The 18,588-nt window shown below is 38.7% G+C and overlaps 1 protein-coding gene across 1 annotated transcript; it reads left to right on the top strand.

Moving 5' to 3' along the window:
- The first annotated feature begins 1,905 nt into the window (after positions 1 to 1,905).
- Positions 1,906 to 17,166, top strand: brap (BRCA1 associated protein). Its single transcript, XM_074617070.1, has 13 exons — positions 1,906 to 2,291; positions 3,889 to 4,050; positions 4,678 to 4,900; positions 5,235 to 5,424; positions 5,703 to 5,816; positions 6,901 to 7,049; positions 7,469 to 7,544; positions 7,651 to 7,789; positions 9,139 to 9,248; positions 9,331 to 9,420; positions 9,506 to 9,609; positions 9,978 to 10,117; positions 14,286 to 17,166. The coding sequence occupies exons 1-13, from the start codon at positions 2,213 to 2,215 to the stop codon at positions 14,501 to 14,503; spliced, it is 1,794 nt and encodes a 597-aa protein (XP_074473171.1). The 5' UTR covers positions 1,906 to 2,212; the 3' UTR covers positions 14,504 to 17,166.
- Positions 17,167 to 18,588: the final 1,422 nt, after the last annotated feature.

The raw sequence follows: 18,588 nt of genomic DNA, 5'->3' as shown, positions 1-18,588 counted from the left end.
TCATTATTTTATTACATTTTATGAACAAAACTGTTTTATTTAATTGAGATAATAGACAATAGATTATTTAATAATGAAAATAATCTTTGGTTGCAGCCTCAAAAAGTAGTATCCTCAATGCTCAAAGCTCTCTAATGTGAGGAGCAAAGCGTATTTTGACTGTCAGTTTGTTATAATAAAATAAATGCAAGAATTTTGTTTAGATTTTAAATTCAAAAACTTAAAAAAAAAAAGTAATATTGGAAAATTTTTAGGGCAATTTCCTCCATTTTCTTACATTTTATAGACAAAACGGTTGATTAATTTACTGATTCGTGTCTCAATTAATCAATAATGAAAGTAATCTTTACCTGCAGCCACAAAACGTAGTGTCCTCAAGGCAGCATTAATATATACATTTTGATTAAATTTATTTCTTTTTTTGCGGATTGTGATAGAAAATTCAAGTCTCAGTCGTTCATCTGAACTTCTGGATGTCCAAGTTTTAATTTTTCCATCCTGAATTTTGGTGTGAATTTTAATTTTACTAATCCAAATTGAGTAACTGGATTTTCTGACATGAAGTAATTTTTTAAATCCAAAAATAACCTTTTGTCTTTGAGCAAATTGAATGTAGTCTTTTGAATATTGGACACTTGAATTTTCTATTTGATTTTGTGAAGAAATTACATAATATTAAACATAAATTTTACTTCCAAGATCATATGATTTGATCGAAAGCTCCAGAAAGGACATTTAAATAAAGAAAAAGTAAAGTTTTTGAAAGTATCTGTCTATCTATATATCTATATCTACTTAAGGAAAACACTATTTTCCTTTATGTGTAATAAAATAATGTAATAATAATAATAATAATAATAATAATGGAATAAAATAAAATAATAAATAAATAAAATAAAATAATCCCTAAAAGAATACTCTGTATAACATTAAACAATTGTGTATTATTTGTCATGTTATTATTTCTTATGGTCAATCATTGTCATGACTACACACTGCCCTCCTGTGGAGTGAGTAACTACACTTATGTGTACATTCAAGGCTTTATTTTGAAATGATAACCGGACGTTGAAAGTTTTATTCTGAAATGGTCACAGGAAGTGCTAGTATGCATTCATGTCTGTATTGACGCTATTTTGACTAATTTATCAGTTCCTTGCAAACACACTGATTTTAAATACACAATACAATATGGAAAAAAGAAACCCAAACACTATGGGGATGTTGTGCTTATTTTCCTTTTTTCTTTTTACTTTGATTTGATGGAATAGTCTTAATTAATCATTGCGGTTTTTAATAGCTTTTGCTGTTGAATATTATAAATTATTATTATTAATTATTATTAAAAAAAAGGAAATGGTTCTGCTGGAATTATGTGCGTGAAGCTAGCATCATAAAACTACAGTATATTATTTAGCTTACTTCATATTATGTTTGAGGCTTTGTGCTCTGGAGCACTTAAATCATTAACTTTCCTTTACTTCATCGGATGGACTTAAGACTGAATGAATGAATGACTTTATTTCGAACATAAAATAAATAAAAACAAATACAAAATAATAACAAACAAAACAAGAGTAATAGTGTCCGAAAAGGAGTAGGTAGAAGTAAAACTTATATTTCCCTACCCCTTTCTCACTTCTCCTCTAAAAACTCATATATCATAGAATGATAATATAATATAATATAATATATAAACTATCCCAAATTTATTTACATACAAAAATAAATAATTTGAATTAAAATTAAAATTAAAAAGTTGAATTTAAAGAAAGAGAATAATTAAATACTATAAAAAATCATTTTTTATTGCTAACGGGTGCAGTACACGTTTAGTGCCTGAAGGTGGCGGTAGGTGGCAGCAACACACCGGAAGTTAACATATTGCTGCTTCATTTAGTCCACAAAGAAGAGCAGCTGCTAGAAACAGCTGACAGGAGAAGCTAGCTAGCTAGCTGAAGCTAACTGAAGCATTAAACATCTCTACAGAGTATTTAGCTCTTAAAACTCTAATGTAATGTTTGTGTTTATAGTCGGCGGACACTAAACCAGTCTGACTAACACACTGGTGTAACTGGACTTTGTGCTTTTGTTGCCTTTTCACGGCTAGTTGTAGTTAGCCGTTAGCTTAGCTTAGCTTGCTATAGCTAGCTGGTCACCGTGTTGTTGTTTTTGTTTTCTTCTGTAAAAGTGTTTGTTTCTTTAATAACACATGAGTGTGTCTATGGTTGTGATCCGTCTGGAACTAGCCGACCAGTCGCCTTCTCCTCAAGGGTTCCAGTATTCAGCTGGTGAGTTCACATCCTCATCAACAACAACAACAACAACAACAACACAGATAAACATGAGAGGCACTGTTTGTTGTAATGTAACAGTGATATTAATGCAGAAACATCAGATCTAACAGTAAAACACTGACAGGTATTCCAGTACTCAGCTGGTGAGTTCACATCCTCATAAACAACAACAACAACAACAACAACACAGCTAGAACTAAACATTATGTAAGATTATAGTACATATACAAGATTAAATGTTTGCTAAAGTAGGGATTATTTATTGAATTAACCCAGTGGTGGAGTGGAACTAAGTACATTTACTCAAGTATTAATTCAAGGTACTTTTACTGTACAAGTACCTCGAATTAATACTGTAGAGAACATTTAACTGGCTAACAGTTGATAAGAATCTCTTGTCTTGTCACTATCTTTTTGGCTTAATTCTCCAAAACCTTACTTAAGTACAGGTATGAATCAGCAAAATGTGCTTAAAGTAAAAGTACTAATAGTGCAGTAAAATGTTCTGTCAGTGTTTTACTGTTATATCTGATGTTTCTGGATTAATATTACTGCTGCATTAATGTGTATGCTGCATTTTACTGCTGTAGATGTTCAATGTTGTGCTAATTTTAACTCCTTTTATATACTGTTGGGTGGTTTAATTTTAAAACAGCCTGTTCTCAGCTTTGTGACGATGCATTTTCCAGCAGCCAAGAGGCTTTTTAAAGAGTCTATTTAGGTGAAAGGAGGAACTCATAAAGGAACACTTCATCATTCAGTTTATCTCAAACATTCAACATCAACACATCTGAATAGTAACTAAAGCTGTCAGATAAATGTAGTGGAGTAAAACGTCCAACATTACCCTCTGAGATGTAGTCAAGTACAAGTTTAAAGTTGATGTTGATGTTGAATGTTTGTGATAAACTGAAGGATGAAGTGTTCCTTTATTTGTTAAATAAACTCTTTAAAAAGCCTCCTGGATCAGCTGGAAAATGCATCGTCACAAAGCTGAAAACAGGTTGTTTTAAGATTAAATTACCCAACAGTATATACAGGAGTTAAAATTAGCACAACATTAAACATCTACAGCAGCAAAATGCAGCATACACATTAATGCAGCAGTGGTAGTAATCTAGAAACATCAGATATAATAGTAAAACACTGACAGGTAACATTTTGCTGATTCATACTTTTACTTAAGTAAGATTTTGGAGTATTTTCACAGTGTGGTATTCGTACTTTTACTTCATCATAACCTTTATTTAACTAGGAAGTCACGTTGATATTAAAACCTCTTTTACAATGAGATCTAGCCAAGACAGGGTCAAATAGTAGCATCAACACATAACAATACAATAACACTGAATCACGGCAGGAACAACCACAGCCAGCAGTGACCACTTCCTTGTTTCTATGTTTAAAATCATTTAAAGAGATAAGGGTCTCAAGTTAAAGCTCGGCCTGCAGATCGTTCCAGGACAAAGGACCGTAGTGGAACAGGATCAAGCTTAAGATTTAAGTAAAGTGAACAGTGTCTGGTCGTTATATTGAGATACTCTATTGAGAGCTCACAGAAACGGTGTCCTGTCTCTTGTTTCCTCTTCAGCTGAAGACATGTCAGAGAAGGAGCTGCAGGAGAAAGCTCTGGGTGTAGCCAAACACACTCTGAGTGGAAAGACGGAGCTGGAACGAGTAGCTGTACTGCACCAGCACATCGGCAGCAGAGCCATGGGGGACATGGTCATAGAGACATTTGAGCCCAGCCCAGGTAAGGAATAATAATTATATCATTCTTCTCCTCTCCAATCCCGTTAAAAGACCAGAACCATCTACTAGTACTAACTGATATTATCTGTGTATTCAAAGCCTGATATCTCTTCTTCCTCTGTGCCATAGAGCTCCATTGATGTCCAAACAAATGCATCCTCCTGTTTGTTTGATTAAAAACGTCAGTGTCTGTATACAGTATATATTTAAAGTATATATATTCTTTAATGACTTTAAGTTAATGTTTAAATGTTCTTATGTGGTGTGTTTCTCTTGCACTTTGTCTCGATGCTTTTAACGTTTTATGTAAAGCACTTTGAATTGCCTTGTTGCTAAAATGTGCTACATAAATAAACTTGCCTTACCTAAGAAATTACTGAGCCTCCTTTTAAAAAATGGAAGTTTATATTTGTGATCTATTTTTAAAGATTTACATCTTCATTAAGAACCAGTGGGCTTAGAGCTGAGAGCCACAGACAGGAAGTCAGATTGAGAGACGGTTTAACACTTTGTTGGTTTTGGTTTCTCTTTTATGGGATTTTTGATGACATCAACAAAAATATAGCCGGTCAGCTTTACCTTTTAACACGTGAATAATGTTTACACACTACTGAATTGTCCCGTCTAGATAAAGGAGGAGGTGAAGACGTCGGAGGTTCATCAGAGCAGGACGGAGAACCTCAGGCTGCTCAGACTGAAACCAACGGTCTGGAGGGTTCCCAGGACGACAGCGAGTCGCCCGGCGCCACTCCGGACTCCCCCTCCAAGCAGCTGCCGGACCAGATCTCTTTCTTCAGCGGGAACCCGTCAGTGGAGATCATCCATGGCATCATGCACCTCTACAAGACCAAGTGAGTCACACCTGACGTGTTTATTCACACACACCTCTACACACAACAAACAGCAATATCCGTCTGAGAATAACTACAAATAATGAATGTTGACTACTATGAATAATGAATAATGTTGTGGGATTATTCCTTATTTCATTGGCTATTTTGGGATTTATACATAATTATTACATACTTGTATATAAAAAAACAAAAACGACGCATTCAAATACTGATTTGGAAGTCGATTACCATGGCAACAGTCGAAGTTTTGAAACATCCGGGTCAGCCGTAACCAGAGGCGTTATGTTTTCAGGTTATCCGTCCGGTAATTATAGTTTTTTTGTTGTTGCAGCAAAATGACGTCACTGACTGAAGATGTGAGACGCAGCGCGATGGTGTGCATTCTGACGGTCCCCGCGACCATGACCAGCCACGACCTCATGAAGCTTTTGGCACCTTTTAACGATGTCATGGAGCACATGAAGATCATACGGGACTCTACCCCGAACCAGTACATGGTTCTGATTAAGTTCTGTACACAGGTGAGATCTCAGTATCATCATGAATACAGGTTGTTTTTACCTGAAGTGAAGTTTTTAGGAGGTTACTGTCTGTTTTCAGACCGTCTGTAAGCCATAACTACTGTGTTGTGTTGTGTTGATGTTATGGAGGGAAGTTCAGGGATGACATCATTCATGGTCTATACTCTCTGATACCAGACATGCGCACTGGTAGTTTGCAGCTTCAGACTTTGGACTCTGTGTAATGTATGTGTATTCTGACTTTAATGCTGCTTTTGTCTTCCTGTTTTGGTTTTCAGGCAGACGCAGACAGTTTCTACACGGCATGTAACGGCAATCAGTTCAACTCCATCGAGGACGCAGTGTGCCAGCTGGTCTATGTGGAGCGGGCAGAGGTTATAAAGTCTGAAGAGGTAAATATACCCATAGAAATAGATTCTCCAATTTATTTTTTAAAGCTATAATGTGTAACTTTTCTGCATTTAAATGTCTAAGAATGACCAGACCTATATTACATTATCCCAAATGTTTCCAACAACGTTCAAACACAGATAAATCTATAATTTTAATCAAGGTAATTACATTTGTCAGTGGCGTCATATCCCCTTTGTGCATGTGTCAGTGTTGTGGTTGTCTGCCTTGACTTTTTAGCCAGTTTTAAGCCCCATTTTTAGGATAAATCTTGGTGGTTTTTAACTCTATATTTCATCAAACGTCTGGATCTGAAGTTATCAGAGAAACAAGATGAGCAAACGTTAGCAGCAGCTCAGCTCACAGCCTCTCTAGGACGTCCTGCGTCCGCCGAACAGCGTCGGAGAAACACAGATTTGCCTGTGACGCTGCTTTATTCAGTGTATTTACCGGTTTTAATCAGCGGGTCAGTTTGTTTTGAAGAGGAGGAGCTGACTGACATGAAACTCCCATGATCCCATTCTGCTTCACCACGTCGCCAAACTCTTTTCGTATTGTTTTGATCGAGAGAGCCCTAGCGGCAGAAAATCACATATTGTGCATTTAAACTGAACTATTTATTATAGTTAAAATAATTAGTCATTTAAACGGTTACTTAATTGACAGAAAAAATATTTTGATAGTTGATTAATCATTTTAAAAGTAATGTTTCAAGCAGGCATGTGAGATAATATGAGGACTGTTTATTGGACAAAACAAGACATTTGAAGATTTTATTTATTTTATTTAACCTTTATCTACTTTATGAAATGTTGTCAACCAAAACAACAAACTGATTAATTGAAAAAGTTATCGTCCAAATAATAGATAATGAACGTGATTGTTAGTTGCAGCTCTACTTGTGTGTGCAGTATATTGTAGTTTGGTACAGTCAGCTGCAGCACCTTTCATCGATTACAGGAATCAATTCTACAGTGAAAACCTGCAGACACCTCATCCCAAATAGCACATAGTTTCCTTCCTCTAATCTCCTCCTCTCTCCCTCTGACTCACCCTCCTCTTCCTCCTCTTCCTCCTCTTCCTCAGGGAGCCAGTCTGCCGGTGATGGAGCTGACCGAGCTGCCAAAGTGCACCGTGTGCCTGGAGAGGATGGACGAGTCGGTTAACGGCATCCTCACGACTCTCTGCAACCACAGCTTCCACAGCCAGTGTCTCCAGCGGTGGGAAGATGCCTCGTGAGTTGTTTAGACACACACACACACACACACACACACACACACCTGGAATTACCACGCTGTCCTGTGTTTCCTTCAGGATGTTACCTTAGAGATCAGCTCATTTTGTACCTCTTTTCTACCAGGGATGTGACGAAAAGTCAGTCTGCTTTGTGTTTATCTTTGTCAGCTACTCTTCTACTGCGTGTATACAGCAGTTCATGATATTTAGTGTAACTCTAGGACTGATGTTCAACCCTGTAAATAAAGGAACCTTCTCACTGATGACAGAATCACCTGATTCTTAGTCCACTGGTGATTTCTCCAGGCTTCATGTCATGTGATGTTTGTTTTTGTCCTCCTCTTTGAATGTATTCTTCTGTTTCACAAAGGACTCACACACACACGTATAACAATAGATGTGTGTGCTCTGTTTCCAGGTGTCCTGTGTGTAGGTACTGTCAAACACCAGAACCAGTGGAAGAGAACAAGTGCTTTGAGTGTGGAGTTCAGGAGGTAACTCATATCTGTCTGTCTACTGGATCTTTCTTTTAATTCCCTTTAATATTTGTTTTTAATTCAACCTTTTCTCTCACCCCCACGTTGCTGTTTCTCTCTGTAGAACCTGTGGATTTGTTTGATCTGCGGGCACATCGGTTGTGGTCGCTACGTCAGCCGGCATGCCTACAAGCACTTTGAGGAAACTCAGCATACCTACGCTATGCAGCTCACCAACCACCGAGTCTGGGACTACGCAGGAGGTACTGTGTGTGTTTTAATTACTAGTTGAGGATGGTGATAGTAAATTGCGAGATTAAATCTTTGGGACTCAAGAATTTATGGTTATTTAAGCTGCTTTAATCAGTTTTGGCCACTAGGGGGCAGCAGAAACATTCCCTTATGTAGTTATTATGGCTAATATACAGTAGTGGAAGAAGTACTCAGATCATTTACTACATTTTTACAATGGCTGTCAATCGATTAAAATATCTAATCACATGATCGTCCATAGTTGATCACGATTAATCGCAAATACATTTTTTATCTGTTCAAAATGTACCTTAAAGGGAGATTTGTCAAGTATTTAATCCTCTTATCAACATGGGAGTGGACAAATATGCTGCTTTATACAAAATGTATGTATATATTTATTATTGTAAATCAATTAACAACACAAATCAATGATGGATATTGTCCAGAAACCCTCACAGGTACTGCATTTAGCATAAAACAATATGCTCCAATCATAACATGGCAAACTGCAGCCCAACAGGCAACAACAGCTGTCAGTGTGTCAGTGTGCTGACTTGACTATGACTTGCCCCAAACTGCATGTGATGATCATAAAGTGGGCATGTCTGTAAAGGGGAGACTCGTGGGTACCCATAGAACCCATTTACATTCACTGATCTGGAGGTCAGAGGTCAAGGGACCCCTTTTGAAAATGGACACTTTTTAAGGACATTTTTTAGACTTTTTTTTCCAACTTTTTTTTTCCAACATTTTTCAGACTTTATTTTCCGGACATTTTTGCAGACTTTTTTTTTTACGGAATTTTTTTTTTCAGACTTTTTTTTTTACGGGCATATTTTCAGACTTTTTTTTTTTACGGGCATATTTTCAGACTTTTTTTTCCAACATTTTTCAAACTTTTTTTTTTTACATACATTTTTTCAGACTTTTTTTTTAAGGACATTTTTCAGACTTTTTTTTCAAACTTTTTTCAGACTTTTTTTTTTTACGGAAATTTTTTTTCAGACTTTTTTTTTTTACGGAAATTTTTTTTCAGACTTTTTTTTTTTTACGGGCATTTTTTCAGACTTTTTTTTCCAACATTTTTCAAACTTTTTTTTTTACGGAAATTTTTTCAGACTTTTTTTCATGACAGTTTTTCCTCATCAAAATTTAGCGCAAGTTTGGAGCGTTATTTAACCTCCTTCATGACAAGCTAGTATGACATGGTTGGTACCGATGGATTCATCAGGTTTTATAGTTTCATATGATACCAGTATCTTCACTCTAGCTTTAAAACTGATCACGCTACAACGTTAATGTGTTTGGGTATCTTTCGTGACTAACCGACCATCCATGTTGGTCTTTGTGGTTACAGATAACTACGTTCATCGGCTGGTGGCCAGTAAGACCGACGGGAAGATGGTGCAGTACGAGTGCGAGGGAGACACCTGCCACGCTGAGAAAATTGATGCACTTCAACTTGAGGTGAGCTAGAGGTTCCTTTTTGTTGCTTTGTTTCCTAAATCAACACAGAAATGATAAATGAATGAGCTCTCCCTGTCTGCAGTACTCGTACCTGCTGACGAGTCAACTGGAGTCTCAGAGGATTTACTGGGAGAATAAGATCGTTCATCTGGAGAAGGAGACGGCCGAGGAGGTACTGAGCGCTACAAACAAATCCAGCCTTTAAGTCTTTGAGTAGGTTTAATGTTTCTGATCATTCTGTCTTCTGACTCTTTCAGATAAACAACATGAAGACTAAATTTAAGGAGACCCTGGAGCGCTGTGATAACTTGGAGCGACGGTTCGGAGAAATGAGCAAAGACAAGCAGGGCATCGAGAAAAAGTAGGTGACGCATCAGTTTCCTTTTGTTGCGTTTCTCATTGCTTCATTATCCCCTTTTCTGTATTCTATTAGTATTTCTGTGCAACAATAGACCTTTTGTTCCCAGCAAACATTATAACATGTCAAAACAGGAAGAGCACAGGTTAAATTGATGACATTAATTGGGTGAGTCATTTGGTATTGTGCATGCTGACTCAGATTGTTAACATTATTTGCTGCATCTGTGCTTTTCTTGTTATAACAAGTCAGAATACCTGCTGTTAAAATGTTCTATTAAAGGAGAACCATGGCAAGAGACTTTATAAAAGCAACTCCTTCAGAGTCTCTGTGTAGTGAAGAGAGAGCTGACTCTGTGTTTGTGTGCTCAGGTGCAATCAGCTGACCACTCGAGTGGTGAAGCTGAGCCAGGAGCTGAAGGAGGAGCAGGAGATGAACCGCTGTCTGAGAGCCAATCAGATGCAGCTGCAGGCTCAGCTGGCCGAGGAGGAACGCAAAGCAAAAGAGAGCGGTGAGTGAGGAGGAGGAGGAGGAGGAGGAGGAGGAGGAGACGATATCACAACACAAAGGTCAAGCCCTCCTACAGCACACTGTGGACTGGACACATGTAGCATGCTGGTTTATTTACACGTATCATGGTGGAACATGGTGGAGATTCAAAGGATGTTGATACTTCAGTCTAGAAAAAAGGTACCAACAACAATATACACTCACCGGCCACTTTATTAGGTACACCTTGCTAGTACCGGGTGGTCTTCATCTGCTTCAAGGTTGGACGTGTTGTGCGTTCAGAGATGGTATTCTGCATACCTTGGTTGTAACGAGTGGTTATTTGAGTTACTGTTGCCTTTCTATCATCTCCAACCACTCTGCCCATTCTCCTCTGACCTCTGACATCAACAAGGCATTTCCGTCCACACAACCCCCGCTCTCTGGATATGTTCTCTTGTTGGGACCATTCTCTGTAAACCCTAGAGATGGTTGTGCGTGAAAATCCCAGTAGATCAGCAGTTTAATACTCAGACCAGCCCGTCTGGCACCAACAACCATGCCACGTTCAAAGTCACTTAAATCCCCTTTCTTCCCCATTCTGATGCTCGGTTTGAACTTCAGCAAGTCGTCTTCACCACGTCTAGATGACGTAATGCATTGAGTTGCTGCCATGTGATTGGCTGATTAGCTATTTGTGTTAACAAGCAATTGAACAGGTGTGCCTAATAAAGTGGCCGGTGAGTGTATATGGCAATAAAAGAGGTGAAGAGGAATCTTCAATAGTTTTTTGTGGATGTTTTTATGGGAATGTGGTCATGACTATTTTAGCCCGATACGATCCATTAAGATAAACCCAGATTGACCCCTCTGAAACGTCTCAAGACGTCTCTACATACATGAGCTCGTCTGTTGCTGCTCATGTTTTCTCATAGTTAATGTCAGACTAAAGAATCCAGAGCAACAGGACCACGCTGGGGAGAGACGCAACAGGAATGTGTCGAATGCTCGGCTCGTAGACATTCAGAATACAGCGATACTCCCATCCAGGAAGGAAGCTCAATATGTTCCTGAAGGTAGTCGGGTTATTTTGGTTCCTGTAACCGACAGTCGAGAGACTACTTCCTCATTTATACGGTAATATTTGCAAATGATAAACAAATTGGAATGGAGTCCCATTCTGCAGGTAGACCAGACCGGAGGTGAACAAATATAAATCAGCTTCACTCCGTGTGTGTGTGTGTGTGTGTGTGTGTGTGTGTGTGTGTGTGTGTGTGTGTGTGTGTGTGTGTGTGTGTGTGTGTGTGTGTGTGTGTGTGTGTGTGTGTGTGTGTGTGTGTGTGTGTGTGTGTGTGTGTGTGTGTGTGTGTGTGTGTGTGTGTGTGTGTGTGTGTGTGTGTGTGGTGGGAGCATCAGGAGAGCAGCGTTTGAACTGCATACAGTACATACTAACATTCAGCATTCTGCCTGAGGGCAACGTCAGCTCAGAGGTTTCAGTGGAAACTTTCCGGTCTACAGTTGAAGACGTACCTGTATTTTTCCTTCAGCATTGAGCTCTGGGGATGAGGACTGTTTAAACATCACATGTGCTCTCTGTTTATGTGGAAGAGACAAACTCACTTTGAGCCTTTTTCACTTTTTGATGATTTTCCACAACCATAATAACATAATGACTACTACACTGCACCTTTACCACAAGCTTCCTGTTTCCCTGTATCAACGTGAACACTGTAGTCAGAGTTTACTCCAGGGATGCTGCGGTTACACTCATGCATTAGACATTTGGTTTGGTGACTCAAGTTGAATCAACACTGGTGTAAATAACTCCATGCTGTTTCTGTTGCTCTGCAAAGTAAAGATTATGTTGAGAGGAGATATTTAGATATTCTCTTACTGCAAAGCTGAGCCAGATTTCTTGTTTTGGGCATCAACAGACAAACAGGGAAATCCATTATTCTTTTCTTTCAACAACTTAAAGGGACTATTTGTAACTTTCAGAAATGCTTCTTAACAGCGACACCTGTGGCCGTGAAATCAACGAAAGTCAGCGTCGGGCTCGCGCTTGCTCGCTCTAAATATACCTGAACGAGCATCACTCAAAACAGTGAGGCGACACAAGTCAGCTAAAAGCACAATATCACTCTATATTTCCGCTGCTTGGCAGTAATGTTAGCTGACCAGACCAAGGTCTCTCCATGAATCAATGCTGATCCTAGTGTTGGCTTTTCCTGCCTCAGCGCAGACTGAGGCAGCGGGGCTCTGCAGCGTGTCTCCCTGCTCTCTCCGCTCGCAGCCGGAGAGAGCAGGGAGACACCGGCACCCGGTCGGTAACAAGATGACAACGTTTCTCTCTGCGGAGCTCCGTCACTTCACAAGACACGGGAAACCTCTGTTGGTCTGGAGGAGCTGCAGCATTTATTTCTGCACGAACGTCCCCTGTACATTCACTAGATATTCTCAGAGCTAAACTAACTCTTCTGCAGTGAGGAGTGAGCGCAGAATCAAAAGTTTAAACCTGCTTGTGTTGCTAAAAGAACAGCGAGGGATCACTAAAGTCATTACGTTTCCTCTTCAGGGAGACATGAATGTTCGGAACAAATTTCACGGCAATCCATCGAACAGTTGTTGAGATATTTCAGTCTGGACCAAAGTGGTGGACCAACAGACTGAACTATAGCCACGCCGCCAGCATGACTATAATGAATAAGCTACAGTTTACCAATAATACCGTCCGGCAGCATGGCCTGAGTCTGACGTGCTTCAGCGACCACAGAGTTCTCGATTGCTTCAGCAGCTTCTATTTCTGTGTTTTGATCATTTCCCTGAATGTTTACTTCACTTTACCACTTTGGAGTATTTCACCATCTGGGGTTTAACCTGTTAGCACAGCAGCACAGGATGTACGTAGAACTCCTCCTCAGTCACATCTGGCAATAAAGGTCCATTTCTGTCTGTCTAGAAGTCAACAGGAGGATTACGTTATAGCTTGTGTAGGTTTCTTCAGTCGTTGCACAGCTTTCCTAATGTCTGTAGGTCTAAATGATTATTTCAGTCTCTTGCACAGACAGGAAGTTCATACAGCTGTGTGACGTCCACAACCTGCAGTGATAGTTGTATACATTCTATAGCATATTACTCATTTGATTTATCCCATTTGTCCCAACGTCACGGTCTGGGTCTCATTCACATGAACGGAGGGGAAATAACTCTGGATTCAGCTGTTAGTGCGTTTTACAACTTTAAAAATGTATATTTTTAATAAGGACTATTAGAGTGTTCGTACTGGGGAGTTGATTCACCTAAAAAAACATTATCCGCTGAGTTACAGATGTCTCTTTCCCAATGTAAGTCTATGGGGAAAAGTCTTTTTGGACCCAATGCATCACGTGACGGACACGGAAGTTGCAGTACCGCTGTTTGACCACTATGAAAGTTGGGATCAACGACCGGCACACTTCCTGGGGGGGCTTGGTAGTGGCTAGAAGGGACCCCGCAAACTGTGGAAACTTTCGTGAGATAGTTAAGGTTCGGCATTGACCTTGAATAGTTAAGGTTAGGCATTGACCTTGAATAGTTAAGGTTAGGCATTGACCTTGAATAGTTAAGGTTAGGCATTGACCTTGAATAGTTAAGGTTAGGCATTGACCTTGAATAGTTAAGGTTAGGCATTGACCTTGAATAGTTAAGGTTAGGCATTGACCTTGAATAGTTAAGGTTAGGCATTGACCTTGAATAGTTAAGGTTCGGCATTGACCTTGAATAGTTAAGGTTCGGCATTGACCTTGAATAGTTAAGGTTAGGCATTGACCTTGAATAGTTAAGGTTAGGCATTGACCTTGAATAGTTAAGGTTCGGCATTGACCTTGAATAGTTAAGGTTAGGATAGGTCGTCAGGCAGGGAGTCTCGTGAGAGATTTTGCACCACAAACCGAGGGCCATCTACGGCCGATATCTCCAACACTCGTCAACTCACACCAAAACATCTAGATTGATAAATAGCACCACATGAAGAGGACAAATATGAACTGTCCCTTTTGAAAAGGTGTTGATATGTCAGTGTTCGCTGCTCCCAAACAAATCAGTTATTTCAGCTTTAAGAAATCTTATTCTTCATCAAGTTGTAGTTGACTCATAGAGTACGTCTTCTTCTTTAAAGTGACCTCTGTTCATTGTCTTCTGTTTCCCTGCAGGTGAATGTAAAGACGAAAGAATAGCAGAGCTGCAGGAGCAGCTGAGAGACGTGATGTTTTATCTGGAAGCGCAGCAGCAGATCGAACACCTGCCTCCGGAGGCTCGCAGTGAAATCCAGGAGGGACAGATCAACATCGCGGCCAGCCCGGCAGACGGCGCCGGGGCCGGCCCGTCCTCTGTCCGAGGCAGGAGAGGCCGCGGCAGGAAGAGAAGGTAGAATCTCTCTGGAACATGCTAGAGACTATCGCCGCCTCTCAGCGGAGACACTTGGCTGAGCTTTGTCCTTTTGTTTCTACATCGTTGTGGTTTCCCTGAAAGAACTCGGAGGAGGAAATGAAGACACGTCTGCTCAACTTCTTGAAGAAAGAGGAAATAGTAGTGATGATATTTACCTGCACATTTCCCAACTTAACTTAATGGAGCTTCCACAGGAAGAAGAGTGCATCATGTGGGTGGATGTCTCCGTCATTAAAGGCAACCACTTGTTGTGCTTTCCAAATATGTTTGACATCATATCTCGCTATTTTCCAAATCTAAAGATATTTATTAGATCAAAATGATGTTCATTTCTTCCCACTTTAATACCCTAATAGTTCTTTTTATCAAAGTTTGTTTTCCATGTGAGACATTTGTCAAAGAGCAGCTGGTAGATGAATGTTTGCTTTGTGTAAAAGAACATTATGACAGCTTTTTGTCATGTTTTGCTAAAATCCTTTTCGGCTGGACTTTTTTGTCTCTTCAGTAAAAAGCTGGAATGTTTTTTTCCCCAACATTTATTTCTCGATAGTTTCCTAAAACTATCCCTGAACACTACTCAGGATGACGAAGATAAACATGATGAGGGAGAAACCTTGGTTTTTCCACGTTTGCTTTGTTTAGTCGTTGTTGGAAAGTCCCCCGACGGGAAGTCTTTAGGGAGAAGCAGGAAGCAGGTTGACCTCCTCTTCCATCTACATGTAGGTCAGTGATTCCCAACCAGGAGGACAAATACCACAGGAGGTACTACTGCATTTACCAGGAAGTACCTGAAAGCATTGTGAAGGAGCTCCGCTAAATTATAAAAGTAGAAATTATGGTTTGGAGGCGAATCTTTAGCATATTTATGATCAGCTGTAACACCTGAACATACCAGTTGGTGAAATATTTAGTCAAGTACTGTACTTCAGTACTATTTAGTGGTACTTTACTTGAATATTTCCATTTTGTGCTGTTGTTTATACTTCATTACAGTGGAAAATATATTGTACTTTTCACTCCACTGTCTTTATTTGACAGCTGTCGTTAGTTGTTAATCATATTTTACATACAAAACACATTATCATCTTATTATTTATATATTTATTTATTTATATGTATATATATATTAATATATATACATATAAATATATTTATTTATATATATTCATATATAAATATAAAAATATATTTATATATGTATATATATATTTATTTATTTATATGTATATATATTTATATATATACATATAAATATATTTATATATATATAAATATATTTATATATATAAATATTTATATAAATATAGTTATATATATATATATTTATATAAATATATATATTTATATAAATAAATATAATTAGAGCTGCAACAATTAAGTCGATTGACAGAAAGATAATCAGCATTTATTTTGATTATCTGTTAATTGTTTTTAATTGTTTCAGTAAAAGAATTCAAACATTATTTAATTTTAGCTTCTCCTAAGTGAAAATGTGCTGCTTTTCCTCGTATTTAAATTATTATATTGTGAATATTTGGTGATTTTGTACTGTTAGTTGGACAAAACAAACATTTAATAACATCGCCTACAGCACGGGCAAATAATTAAACAAGAAAATAATCTGAACATTAAACAGTTACAAAAATAGTCATTAATTGCAGCCCTATTTATAAATGGCTATTATATGAATTTGGTTAAATAGTTTAAATTAGCTCTTACATGTTAATGCATTATTAATAATCTATAATTGAATGTAACGTGGAAAGGTGTACGAGTACTTTTGATACTTAAAGTACATATTGCTGCTAATACTTTCATACTAAAGTAGGATTGCAGTATTTTTACAGCTTTGTGTTGCTACTTTCACTAAAGTAAACTATCTAAATACTTCTTCCACTATAAGTGATCTGAAGGTTGGGAACCACTGATCCAGGTCATGTTTTCTGATGTGAGATGTGAGCCTGTACATCTGTCCTCTCCTGTATACAAAGCAGCGATCACACAACGTATTGTGAAAACATTGGCGTGATCTCTTTGACCTTAAAGGTTCGACCCTGAGCTAGAGGTCAGCGCGTAGATGAAGCAACAAGTGGCTCTTTTCACTCCTTTTGAAGTGTTTGCATTTGGTCGTTAGATTCATTACTTAGTGAAACATTTCAGAATATTCATGTGAAGCTTTAGATGGACCCGAAAGGCCTTAATCCTGATCTGTGGTGTAGAGAGGACATCCTTGCGTTTTTAGACATCGTTTCTGCCTGATAGTTCCTCATAGAAATAGTGTCGATCTTTTCATCTTATTCTCGGCAAGAAAACAAATCGGTGTTTCCCAAAATACTGAACTGTTCCTTTAATAAAGAGGAGAGTCAGCAGAGTTTCTATCTGATGTGCCAGAGAGCAACTGTCACTTTACACGTAACTTAGTTTTAAGACAGAAGTAGTTTCTTAGCGTAGTGTGTGCACGAGCTACATCACTAGCAAAGGCTGTGGCTTTAAGAACGAGGATATTAGAGTACAGCTGACTCTGATAAACATCTGAACTGGACGGCACAGTTTCAGTCCACAAGAAAAGTTATTCTGACTGCGTTTTTTTTTTTTGCCATTTCAGTTTTGTTGGCTCCAACATTCAATAAAAAGTTTTCTAAAGTTGTTCAGGTTGTTCTGAGGTGAACTGACGAGGTGTAAATGAGAACCACGTGCTTGTCAGATTAAAAGTTAAGTGATGCAAACACCGTGAGAAACCGCGCTAACACCTTTAATGCATCGTGCTAAGAATAAAATGTACTGGTCAAAGTGACGCTTTCATTGTTAGTGTTGCTGCTGCTGCAGTAGCAAACCACCACATCTGTCCCTCACGTATGACTAATCGACTAATCCCTCTTCCTCCTTACAACGTTAACAGTTTACTCTCAGCAGCTTGTTGGAAGTAAACTGTGTACAGAGGCTGGATGTCGCTGCACAGAGAAACACTGAAGGATGATAAACGCTCAGACTTCCTGAACTTCCTTCAGCGTCTCATACATAACTTCCTTTTCACACCATCCATCTATGCAGTATTGTCACACTCGGGTTGTTTCTGAGTATTAGTCATCTACATATTGCGTTGTGCAACACGCAATAAGCTTATCTTTCACTCCCTCACTGGCAAAACAAGGCTTGTCATCATTGAAGGCCATCTCAATGCAGTGAGATATCGGGATGAGATTCTGCAGCCAGTGGCGATCCCATATCTCCACAATCTGGGACCGAACTTAATCCTCCAAGATGACAACGCTCGCCAGCATGAGGAGGAGGTGCCAGGCTGTTGTGGCTGCGTATGGATCTTCCACCCGCTACTGAGGCTCCTGACATATTGTATTAAATGAATAAAGTGTAAAATAGCCAATATGTCTTGTTTGTTCCTTGTTACTGAAAGAGAGTTCAATCATCCAATCACCAAACAACTCAAAACAAGAGTCAACACCAACAGGAGAATACACTGTTTACCATTGACGGAGTATTTCGGCAATTTTTTCTTGGGCGCTACCCACATAATCAGCTGTGCTGCTCATCCCACAAATGCATGATCCTTACAAGTTGGACATCATTGTGAAGGTAAAGAAACAGGCTTTCCAACCATGTAAAATACAATGACCATTAGCATTGTAACAACAGAGAAATAATCCATCAAACACAAGTTTCTGAACTTTCTTTTTCCAGTTTATATACACTTTCCTGTCATATGAGAAGTGGAAAAACAGCAAATACTCACATCTCACAAGCTGGAACCAGCAAATATTTGGCATTTTTTATTGGAACATCAAAATAGGTGCTGATCATTTATTTTCAGCTCTACATGCAACCCTTGAAATCTGATCATTTTGCAAAACTAACTTTAGTTTTTTGGTGTTTTCAATCAAAAATCTATAAATTTCTCCAATCAAAGACTTTCAATTCTTTCACTTTTGAACTTAGTAGATGGCACCGTATTTCAGGCAGCGGTGGAAAAAGTATACGGATCCTTTACTATAAGTAAAAGTAGCCATACACCAATATAACAACACTACAGCCATGCTCCACCATCTTCAC

The sequence above is a fragment of the Sebastes fasciatus genome, chromosome 19 (assembly GCF_043250625.1).
Source record: "Sebastes fasciatus isolate fSebFas1 chromosome 19, fSebFas1.pri, whole genome shotgun sequence".
Classification (NCBI taxonomy): domain Eukaryota; kingdom Metazoa; phylum Chordata; class Actinopteri; order Perciformes; family Sebastidae; genus Sebastes; species Sebastes fasciatus.
The sequence above is the reverse complement of the archived record's forward strand: the minus strand, read 5'-3'. Positions and strand labels throughout refer to the sequence as shown.

Excerpts from the sequence above, each read along its gene's own strand:
- brap (XM_074617070.1), top strand. The coding sequence starts at position 2,213 with ATGAGTGTGTCTATGGTTGTGATCCGTCTGGAACTAGCCGACCAGTCG. Across the intron at positions 2,292-3,888 it reads AGGGTTCCAGTATTCAGCTG|CTGAAGACATGTCAGAGAAG; the intron begins GTGAGTTCACAT and ends TTTCCTCTTCAG. Across the intron at positions 9,421-9,505 it reads AGAAGGAGACGGCCGAGGAG|ATAAACAACATGAAGACTAA; the intron begins GTACTGAGCGCT and ends TGACTCTTTCAG.